The sequence below is a fragment of the Myotis brandtii genome, unplaced genomic scaffold (assembly GCF_000412655.1).
Source record: "Myotis brandtii unplaced genomic scaffold, ASM41265v1 scaffold8, whole genome shotgun sequence".
Classification (NCBI taxonomy): Eukaryota; Metazoa; Chordata; class Mammalia; order Chiroptera; family Vespertilionidae; genus Myotis; species Myotis brandtii.
The window spans coordinates 5,358,264-5,370,286 of NW_005371219.1; the positions used below are offsets into that span (position 1 = coordinate 5,358,264).

General features: G+C 43.5%; 1 protein-coding gene across 1 annotated transcript; it reads right to left on the reverse strand.

The window, feature by feature from the left end:
• Nucleotides 1–287: 287 nt before the first annotated feature.
• Nucleotides 288–983, reverse strand: RFPL4B (ret finger protein-like 4B). The gene has a single exon (XM_005883813.1). It carries the CDS (start codon nt 981–983, stop codon nt 288–290), a length of 696 nt encoding a protein of 231 aa, XP_005883875.1.
• Between the last annotated feature and the right edge of the window lie 11,040 nt (nt 984–12,023).

Consider the following 12,023-nt stretch of genomic DNA (forward strand, 5'->3'; position numbering starts at 1 on the left):
GGGACAAACCTCCCTCCCAAATAGAGATTTTGGGGTTCGTGTAAATTTTTGTGTCCCTGATGTACTCCCTTTCTGGCCCTGGTCGGTAAGACTGAGTTGCTCTGACTCTGCCCTCTGATGGAGTTCAGCCCAGCTCTTATCTTTCTTTTCTGGTATCTCCTTGGCCTTTTCGAGTTCCTCTTCCCCACCTAGCCACAGTTTTGGTCGGTTATGCCAACCGAGGCAGGTTTGGAAAGGTAATGGGTTTCATCCAAGAATTCTGTGTCTGAAAGAACATTGTTAATTTCTCACAAGCAGATGCTCAGGAAGCCACCGTTGTCTTCTTCTCCAGGCAACTTAGGACAGAAAAACGGGCGCAAAGGTTCCAAAAAGAAATTACTGCACTTATAGATGAGGGCATCATTTCTAACATCAAAAAACTTGATTTCTTCCATCTCAACATCTAGAAAAATCCCTACCCGGCTAAGGCCGGGGCTTGCAGAAATGGTGGTTTCTGGGATGGAGCTGAAGTGGATTGTTCCTGCCTTCATGCTGATGACCCAGAAGCCTTGCTCAGAGGAAAAGCCACTCTTCCTCCTTCTGTCCACTGATTCCTTGCAGACTCCAAGAGCCCACCCCCTCCCCTCTTCCACTTCTACCTCCCAATAATGGCGACCAGATGAGAAGCATGGGGTGCCTAGAACGCAGGCCATGTAGGCAAACCTCTGGGTATCTTCCATTGAGTTGTGGTAGATCTTCCCACAGTGGACTTGTCTCAGGTCATCAGAGAGGGCTATGCTAGAGTTGGCGGTGGTTGCATCCAGAGTTATATGCTCCTGGAACCTCCGGAACACATCTCGCCTGGGCAGACTTCGCTCCAGTAGAAACCCATGCTGTTGGATGCAAATAGTGAAGATTCTGACTTGCCATTCCACCAAAGGAAATTCTGAGATTACTTTTCGACATAAGGGGCAGCTCAATTTCAGATCCTCCCTTTTCAGCATCCATTTTTGGATGCAATTATAGCAGAATATATGCAAACAGGAGAAAGAAATGGGATTGGAGAAAGATCCGAGACAAACTGGACAGATTATATCCTCTCGCAGACTTGCCATGGTTTCTCAAGGTCACCCCTTAACAGTAAACTGAGCTGAAAAGGCCCTTTATTAGCTTCCAGGAGTGATCAGGAGCCTCAGTAGAGTATCTGCTCTTCAACAGTCAGGATGTGCCTAAGTGCAAAAGAAAAAAACCTATACTAAAAAAAGGGTAATATGCTAATTAGACTGGATGGACCGGACATCTTCTGGATGTCTGACTTCCTTCCGGACAAAGCCACGGTGGTGGGGGTGAGGCAGAGATGGTTAAGAGTGATCAGGCCAGCAGGGGAGGGCAGTTGGGGGCAATCAGGCCAGCAGGGGAGGCAGTTGGGGGCAATCAGACAGGCAGGCAGAGGCAGTTAGGGGTGATCAGGCAGGCAGGCAGGCAAGCGGTTAGGAGCCAGCGGTCCCAGATTGTGAGAGGGATGTCTGACTGCCAATTTAGTCAGACATCCCCCAAGGGTTCCCAGATTGGAGAGGGTGCAGGCCAGGCTGAGGGACACCACCCCCGTGCATGAATTTCATGCACCGGGCCTCTAGTCCTATATAATAAAAGGCTAATATGCAAATTGGTGGAACAACCGGTCGCTATGATGCGCACTGACCACCAGGGGGCAGACGCTCAAAGCAGGAGCTGCCTGCTGGTGGTCAGTGTGCTCCCACAGGGGGAGCGCCACTCAGCCAGAAGCCCTGAGCTGGGCTCACAGCTAGTGTGCTCAGTGGTGGTTGCGGGAGCCTCTTCTGTATCTGTGGCAGTGCTAAGGATGTCCAACTGTTGGCTTAGGCCTGCTCCCCAAAAGGCCTCCCAGACTGTGAGAGAGCACAGGCCAGGCTGAAGGACCCCCCTTCCCCGGAGTGCATGAATTTCATGCACTGGGCCTCTAGTAAATAACATGAAGCTTTCTATAGTTTATACATGAAAGTGACACTAAGTCACTGGAGAATCATAGTCAGGGCACAATCTTTGGGGGGGGGGGGGGACTATGAAAACTCTCCAAACTCGAGGTGGTCAGAAAAGAGAAATAGCACAGCAGATATTGTCTTTTCAGTTAGGGCAGTGTACCTTATGTATCTTCAGGACAGTGTATCTTCAGGACAGTGTATCTTCAGGAGTGGAGTCCAACTTAACTGGGATCTAGGAGAGCAGTCCCTGCCCCTAGACTGTATTCCTTTGTAGGTTATCTGCCTTCAAGAAAAATTATTTCCACACTTAGATACAATCATAAAAATAAAGCCGGAGAACCAAGATGGCGGCATAGGTAAACACCTATACTTGCTGCCTCTCACAACCACATCAAAATTACAACTAAAAGGCAGAACAACGACCACCCAGAACCATGGGAAAGCTGGCTGAGTGGAAGTTCCACAACTAGAGAGGTGAAGAAAGCACATTGAGACTGGTAAGAGGTGCGGAGGCGCAGAAAGTGCTGGCACCTGGATGTGCTGCTCTTTTAATCAGGAGGGAGATACAAGCTCCTGCTTTCTCTGAACTCCAGTCCCAGGCGAAATGCTAGGGGACCCAGACACATACGGAGAGAAACTGGACTGTCTGGCATCAGGACAGGAACATGAGGGTGGCTTTTTCTCAGAGGTGCTCACAGTGATCATTGTTCCTGCATGGGGGCATGGGACCCAGAGATCCAGGGACCTCTCTAGTGCAGAACTGACTGGCAGCCATTGCTGTTTGCTCTGCCCTGGTGATTCTCAGAGACCCTGCCCACCCAATTTACAACCCCACCCAAGCTGTGCACATTGTCTTTTGCATATGAATGGCCTGTCCTTTCTCCGCCTAAAACCTGTCAAACTGCAGCTGGGTCAGAGAGCCCCAGAGCTTCCAAAAGAAGGCCCAAGCCCCGGCAGCAGCAGCCTGACTTGCTTCACAGCTGGGCCTCTTCTGGGCACTTCCAAACCCCAAACAAAGAGGAGGAATCTGCAGAAGTCTCTGTAGCTCCTGCTGGGTGGCCCCAGTCAGTGACTGACCTTGCACCTCCTTGGAGATCCAAGAGCCAGTGTACCCAGTGGTCAGTCATACTGGATTATAACTCTTTGTGGGCTATGTGCACAGTCTTGTAGTTAAGCCTTGATTGTTGTAGGTATCACTTGGAGGAATTTACCTCCAGGCCAATTGGCTGTGAGAATCAGCTGTGTCTACAGTGGGAGAACTTCTGTGCTGGAGACACCCTTCTGGGGCAAGACTTGCTTCAGTGGGGCTTTGGTGCTCACTGAGTCTGCCCCCTGAGTGTGTCCCTTATGGATCTGAGGAGTTGTAATCTGGATGGTCCCACTCTGACCACTGGGTGCACTGGCTCTTGGATCTCTAAGGAGGTGCTAATTTAGCCTCTGCCTGAGGCTACCCAGCAGGAGCCAGGGAGAGATCTTCAGATTTCTCTTCTTTGTTTGAGGTTTGGAAGTGCCCAGATGAGGCCCAGCTGTGAAGCAATGCAAGCTGCTGTGGGGCCTTGGGCCTTCTTTTTGATGTTCTGGGCCTCTCTGACCCAGCTGCAGTTTGTTAGGTAATTTTAGATTGCAAAGGGCCTGGCTATTCATATGCAAAAGCCTCTGCACACAGCTTGGGTGGGGCGGAGTCTCAGGGAATCAACAGGGCGGAGCAAACAGCTATGGCTGATCCTCAGCCCTGCCCTAAGAGGCCCCGCGTCTCAGTGTCCCTGTAATCACTGCAAGCACCTCTGAGAGAAAGCCGACCTCGAGTTCTGCCTGCTGCCAGACAGTCCAGTTTCTCCCCGTATGAGTCTGGGTCCCCTGAAACTCACCTGGAACTGGAGTTCAGAGCCGTGAGGGGCTTGTGTCTCCCTCCCTATTGAAAAAGACAACCGTGTCCTCAGTTGCCAGCCCATTCTGCTCGCACCTCTGTACCTCTGCACTTTACTTCCGCACCTCCTCTGAGTCTCAGTGCGCTTTTCTCTTTCCTTCTCGTTGTAGAGTTTCCACTCAGCCAGCCTTCCTGTGGTTCTGGATGATGTCCATTTTGTCTTTTAGTTGTATTTTTTGAAGTGGTTGTGCGAGGCAGCAATTTCAGGTGTTTACCTATGCCTCCATCTTGGTTTCTCTAAGCTGACTTTTTAAAGGCAAGTTGAAAATGGTGCTTGTAATCTAAAAGTGCTTGCCTACCCCACCTTTGAAGGTTATCTAAGCATAACATTTTGCAAAAAGAAAGAAATGCTACATGTATAAAACTTGTCCTTTGCAGTGTTATCTATGATCCCAAATGATCCAAATTGATGTAACTACACAATAATGAAGGGATTCAGTTCATTATAATACAGCTAGCTATTGAATGTGGTAGGTATATTCAAGTGAAAACCCAGAAAATTCTTAAAGAAATAATGTTAGAAAATAAAAAGGAACAATTTTAAGACCATATATGTAGTTGAAAACACAGACAACTATATGTACATATGAAAAAATGACCTACAGTTAATATGTAAAAATTTAAATAATGACAGAATGGAAATTGAATAAATGTCTCTGACACAGAATAAGATGGATTCTTTCGAGGCAAAAGGAAAAAAGAGCAATGGGCCAGTATAGAAAGCTTCAGGAGCCATGAGGAGGCCGGTGTGGATGGAGCAGGAGCAGCGAGGTGCAGAGAAGATGGAGTTGGAGAGAGCAGGGTTGGCCTCTACTCACAGACATGGGAGCACTGCAGGCCTGCACAGAGATAGCAGGCCCTGACTTGCATCACCAGGATTACTCTAATTTCCATGTGGAGAATATTCTTCAGGATATAAAAGCAAAATATCACCAGACAGCATTCCAACAATCTATCTATAATAATAAAAGCGTAATATGCTAATTAGACTGGACGGCCTTCTGGACGAAGCCAGGGCTGCGAGGGAAGTCGGTGCCAGCAGCCAGGGGAAGGAAGGCCTACTCTTGCATGAATTTCGTGCATTGGGCCTCTAGTATAATATAAAAGCCTAAGCGGCCCTAGCCTGTTTGGCTCAGTGGATAGAGCATCAGCCTGAGAACTGAAGGGTCCCTGGTTTGATTCTGGTCAAAGGCACATGCCCAGGTTGCGGGCTCGATCCCCAGTAGGGGGCGTGCAGGAGGCAGCCAATCAATGATTCTGTCTCATCATCGATGTTTCTATCTCTCTCTCTCTCCCTTCCTCTCTGAAATAAAAAATATATAAAAAATAAAAAATTAAAATAAATAAAAAATTTAAAAAAAAAAAAAAAAGATGGATTCTTTCCTGAAATCCAAAGATAAAGGTATTTAAATGTTAAGTTGTAGCCAAAGAGAGAAATGGGACAGCAGAAATATTTCAGTTAGAAGTTACCTGGATGTAGGGACTTTCAAGGAAGGTCTGAGCTCTCACCTCTCTTGGACTTTGTTTTACTCTGAAGTAGATTTGAGCTCAGATGCTCTAGCTTTTATAGTACTTAAGACACACAGTATCCACTCAAAATGAGGGTGGTGATCCCAAATGATTGGCTCAACTACACCCAATCAAGTAAACTCCATCTTAATTTCATCAAATTTGCAACCAATATCTGTCATGATTTTTTTTTAATTTTCAATTATAATTTATAGTCAATATTGTATTAGTTTCAGATGTACAGCATAATGGTTAGACATTATATAACTTATGAAGTGATCCTCCTATAATTCTAGTACCCATGTGAAATCATATATAGTTATGGCAATATTATTGACTATACTGTACTGTACATCCTCAGGATTATACTGAGTGGCCAGATTATTATGACCGGCAAGATTATTATGTCCACCCCATCAGTACAATGAAGAGAATTAGTTATGCAAATAATCCTATCTAATAATAGACAAACATGGTAATTGACCGTACCTTTGCTACACCTCCCATTGGCTAACCAACAAAGATGGCGGCTAATTTGTATACTGCAGGCAGATCCTGCTGCGCTGCCTTGCCTGGGGCTGGCGGCAGTGCGATCCCCACCGGCCGCCCTTAGCAGGGGGTCCGGGCCTGCCATGTTTGGGGTAAAAAGTGACTTCATCTTTTCTGAGAGGTAATTTGGGTTAAAAAAAAAAAAGTTAAAACAGCTCTCATCTTATCTATAATAATAAAAGCATAATTAGACTGGATGGCCGAACAACCTTCTGGGTGTCCTTCCAGACGACCTTCTGGATGAAGCTGAGGCTGTGAGGGCCAAACCCCTTGCACGAATTACGTGCATCAGACCTCTAATAAATATACGCTGAGTGGCCAGATTATTATGACCACCCCATCAGTACAATGGAGTGAATTCGTTATGCAAATAATAATAATAATAAAACCTTGAGAGTATTTGCTTAGGAAGTTTTCAATATTCAGTATTTTTGGAAGTATCAATGAAGTACTGATGGGGTGGTCATAATAATCTGGCCACTCAGTGTATTTTGTAACTGCCAATGTGACATTCTCAATCCTTTGACTTTTTCACCCAGCTCCCCAACCCCTACCCAGTAATATCTTAATACCGCATTACAACATAAAACAATGTGCATAAAGATCTTATAATTTTTTGAATAAATGTTAATTATGAATGCTTCTATGAGCTAAGATTAAATCACAAAGTTTAATTCCATAGGTTCCTGATTAAAAATGAAATAGATTTTCAGCCCGTCTGGCATGGCTCAGTGGTTGAGTGTCCTCCTATGAACCAGCAGATCATGGTTCGATTCTCAATCAAGGCACCTGCCTGGGTTACAGGCTTAATCCCCAGTGTGGGGCATGCAGGAGGCAGCCTATCAATGATTCTCTCTCATTATTGATGTTTCTCCCTCTCTCTTCCTCTCTATATGAAATGGCCTTTCACACAAGCTAGGGAGATAAGATTCAGCTATGGTGAGGGAGGGTTGCATGTCTGCCCTATCAGGAATCTGATATATTTACAAACAAATGATATGTTTGCTCAAAACACTATTTGTACTTTTCAAAAGGCAGCAGCTGTAGTGAGATGATTTTGCAGCCTCCACTTCTCTGCAATCCTCACCCTCCCATCCTCTCTGCCACCTGGCTGTACATAAAGTGGACCCTCTCCCTGTTTGCCTCTCTGAATTAGAATGCCATCAAAGCCTGGTAATGGCACTCCCACTCTCTCCTGTGGAGCTCCAGAAACATAATATTTTTGGCACTTGAGATATGTAGAAAATTCCACTTCTACACTTATGTTAAAAGACAGACTCTACTAAAAAAAAAGTTAGGGATGCTTGCGGGGTGTACTCAGTGGTTGAGCCTGGACGTATTAACCAGGAGGTCACAGCTAGATTCCCGGTTGGGGCACATGACAGGCTTTCATGCTAGATCTCCAGTGTGGGACCTGCAGGACGCAGCCGATCAATGATTCTCTCTCATCATCTATCTTCCTTCCTTCCTTCCTTTCTTTCTTTCTTTCTTTCTTTCTTTCTTTCTTTCTTTTCTTTCTTTCTCTCCCTTCCTCTCTGAAATCAATAAAAGCATATATTTTTTAAAATGTTAAGGATAGTTAGACTCTAGAGTTGCATGTAATATATAATTCTCTCTCTGGTCCTATTATGGAGCTCTTATTTTTCTTCTGAATTGGTTTATATTTTTGATCAAATATTTTGGCAGAAAAATAATGTTTACATATTTTATTTACAATGTGTGTTCCTGTCTGTATAATGACAGGCAACAGAATTCTGTACCTACAGCAAATTATCTGTAAAAATAACAAGCTCCAACCTGAGGGTTTATGTAAGTTTCAATGACCGTAGGCTACTCACTCTCACATAAAGTAGTACTGCTTAGTCACTCAAGTGGGCCCACCCTTTTTCCCTCAGGATCAGACCCTCATTATACCCTTCATCTTTCCTCCAGGTAAATTGTCACCATGTTATACATTTTTCAATTGGAGCACATGATTCACCTGTGGCTCCCTCACATTAGTATATCACCCCTACTAAGCACTTACTATGTGGTAGGCATTTTTCTACGTACTTTACATGTTTTCTCACACTGATTCCTTGTAGGTCTATGAAGTAAATGCTGTTATCAGCTTAACCTCTCAGATGATGCATTGAAGACTCGACTACCACCAAGCTGTAAGTCCTTGGTGTGTTACTAATTCTCTCTGGATTGTCTACCTCTGCTCATCTTTCACATGAGACAGTAATAAACTTCTATCCTATTGAAATCAGTGTACCTTAGTGATTTTTCTTTCACAAATCCAATCCAATCCAATTGAAGCCTAATTAAAATAGGTGCTAATCTAATTCTTTCTGTTTCTGGAACTATGGATCCATGCTGTCTTGAGAGTCATAGTAACTCATAAAACTTCATTTGGGGATTAAAAACCTGGATCCAGTCTACATTTTCTACCATATTTTGCATTTCACTGATAGTTTCTCACCTAACTCAAGAGACAGGTATGACTCATTAGATCTTCTATATTTCTAAATGTCCTGGCCAGTACTTGTCAGCTGTGCATTAGCTCTTGTGTTTTTTGTTTTGTTTTGTTTTGTTTTTACAATTCCATTAGTGAGTTCCTTAGCATGGCATCATTGCAAAACAGGAAATGTAATGACTAATTTAGCAGAGTCAGCACAGTCCTGTGAATTCAGCAGAGGATGCCTGGTGCAGTTGAATCTTTCAACTATCATGTACACACAGCACATCATCTCAACAGCATCTCAGCAGAGGATGCCTGGTGCAGTCGAATCTTTCAACTAACTATCATGTACACACAGCACATCATCTCAACAGCATGCTGACCGTGGTCATGGGGTAAGTCCAAACAAACTAATCAAAATAACTGTCCACCTTCAGATGAGCCAGCAACACACCAAGCCTTGCACACAAATGTCTATTGAATGTCTGTTATCTTTGAGATTCTCTGTTAAATACTGAGGGGAATCCAAGAAAAATAGAGTGATACGGTCAATGCCTTGTATGTTACAACATAATTAAGGGAGGTAAGAGAAATCTATGAGAAGGTAAACAATGTCATGAAGTAAACAAACAGTGTGTGGTTTTTTTGTTGTTAATCCTCACCCAAGGATATTTTTTCCATTTATTTTTAGAAAAAGTGGAAAGGAAGGAATGAGGGAGGGATGGCGGGGGGCGATAGAAAGAGAGAGAGAAACATCAAAACATCCACCTGAGAGACACATCCATTGGTTGCCTCCTGCACCAGCACTTGCCCTGACCTGCAACCCAGGTACCTGCCCTTGATCAGGAATGGAACCCAAGACCTTTCGTTTCTCTGGCAGATGCTCCAACCACTGAGCCATGCCAGCCAGGGTCCACATATATCTTCTTAGCCACACCTTCATATAGATACAAAGGACAATATATTTTGGTTTGTTTTTAGATATCCTCTTTTTAGAACCCTTATACACTTTAATGCTCATTTCTTAAAATAGCACCAAAGATCTCTGAAATCGATATCAGCTAATCTATCCTATGTGACAGAAATGGAGGAAATTGGTATAGCTTTACTTTTCTATCCAAGCCCTCCTCCCACCTAAAATAATCTAATTATCCATGACTATCCACAGAAAGTGTCCAACAAGTATCATGAATTGATAGTTCATAAGGAATTTACTTAGTGATACATCTAATCCTACCACAAATAATGTGCTACTATATCCCGGTATCCTATGCTTCTACTATAGGAGCTAGCAAGACATGTAAGTATTATGTGAGGTATGCATAGTTCTAAAACTCAGGAGAAGGATCTGGGCTACAGACATGGGTGCAGAAGGGATTAGCATGTACATTTACTGGGAGAGAGCAGAGTGATTGGGATTACCTGTGTAAACTGTGCAGAGTGAGAAAGGAGGGACTAGGACAGAGCCCTTAGAAACAGCAGCATTTAGAGTGGAGGTGGGCAAAGTCTGGCCTGCAGGCCAGTGAAATCATTTGGTCTGGCCCTGTCAAGGCATTAGAGGTGAGCTAATTAAATGTCTGACCAAATATAGCAGGCTAATATTTTTGGTTGTTGTTAATCCTCACCCCAGGATATTTTCCCCATTGATTTTTTTTTTTTTTTTTTTTTTTTTTTTAGACAGAGTGGAAGAAAGAGGGAGAGACAGAGACAGGGAAACATCAGTGTGAGAGAGACACATCTATTGGCTGCTGCCTGCATGCATCCCAGGGGACCAGGGTAAAGCCTGCAACTGAGGTACATGTCTTTCACCGGAACGGAACCTGGGACCCTTCAGTCCGAGGGCTGGTGCTCTAACCACTGATCCAAGCCCGTTAGGGCTAACAGACTAAGTTTTAAGTTGATAATTTTGTATGGCCAAAGAATGATGTTATGAATATCCAAATGGCCCCTGACAGAAAAGCAGTCCCCAAAAGAGATAGTGTCAAAGACATTGGGGAAAGAGATCCCCTACAATCAATAGTCCATTGGGGGCACCTCTGAGGGTGCCTGGCAGTTCAACCTTACTGGGCCGTAGGTGCCAGCAGAGTGAATCCGGCCAGGAAAAGTCAAAGCCGGGAGTCCAGGAGATTGTGGAATTGGACAGAGTTCTGAAATCTAAATGGTCAAAGAAGTCCGGAAAAATAAATATGATGTAGTATATTTGTCCAAGTGCGAAAGGCCAGGCAGGCCACACACACTGCAAAACAGAGGTCAGAGCAAAGCCTCCAATCTAAGGACACAAATCCAGACAGGAAGGAAGTTGGGAAAGTGTGAATGTGGGCATGTCTACTTAAATTATGAAATCTCAGTGTAATGAAGTGCTGCACACACATATAACATCTCTCCTTTCCTCTAAGAACTCTTATTCTAGGGAAACACTCTTTTTACAAATGCCTGTTACAATGTTGACCAAGGTCTCCTTTGTTACTGTTTAATAATGAGCAGGTATTAGAAATTATTTCTTTGCTTACTAAGTTTTTGAATCTTTAGCAAAACTACCCAGATGCCTGTCTCTTCTGAAATAAAAAAGTTAATTTATCCTGCATACCTTTTATTTATTTTTTTCTTGATCAACTTTTTAATTATTTATTTATTTTTAATTATTTTTTAATTTTTTTTATTACAGTTGACATACATTATTACAGTTTCAGGTGCACACCCCAGTGATTAGACCTTACATAACTTGCAGTGATCATCCCAATAAATATAGTACCTATCTGCCACCATACATAGTTATTAGAATATTATTGACTATATTCCCTATGCTGTACTTTACATCCCAATGACTATTCTGTGACAACCAATTTGTACTTCTTAATCCCTTCACCTTTTTCACCCATTTTCCCTCAACCACCCTCAAAACACTCTCTGTGTCTATGAGTCTGTTTCTGTTTGTTTGTCCGTTTATTTTGATTTTTTAGATTCAATTGTTGATAAATACTTATTTATTGTCATTTGATTGTTTTTTGGTTTTTGTTTTTTCATTAATTCTCACCAGAGGAAAAACATCCACGTGAGAGGAACACATTGATCAGTTGCATCTCGCACAGGCCACGATGTTCATTGAGCATCCTTATAACCAGTGTTTGAGCTCTGCATCTAGTAGATTGCTTCTCTCCATTTTGTTTAGTGTTTATTTTGTGGACCAAAGGGGCCACATGCTGACCTTACAAGCTCAGGAGAGGCCTGCATGGCAGTCTTGCAAACTCAGAGACCTAAAGTAGCCACAAAGGATGGTCTGAAATTAAACTTTAAAAGCAGTTATGGTGGGCAGTTACATCCTAGGCCAGTATCTTCACTGACAAGGTCAACCTTTACCTTAACTGAGCCTATCTGTCTTTTTGCATCTATGATAGCATACCCTTGAAATGTCTGGGTAACTTGTAACTTTCCTTTTTCTGGAGCCCCTGGGGCACAACCAAATGTGCTGGGCGCCAGGACAGTTACTACAAATTCCTTCATTAACATGTTAATTGATCCTGCACCCACCTAAGTATGTGTCCATCATTTTACTTTTTATCCAATCCCAAGGGTTTCCCCTGCTTTGCTTTATCCCCCTCCTTAATCTATCACCAAT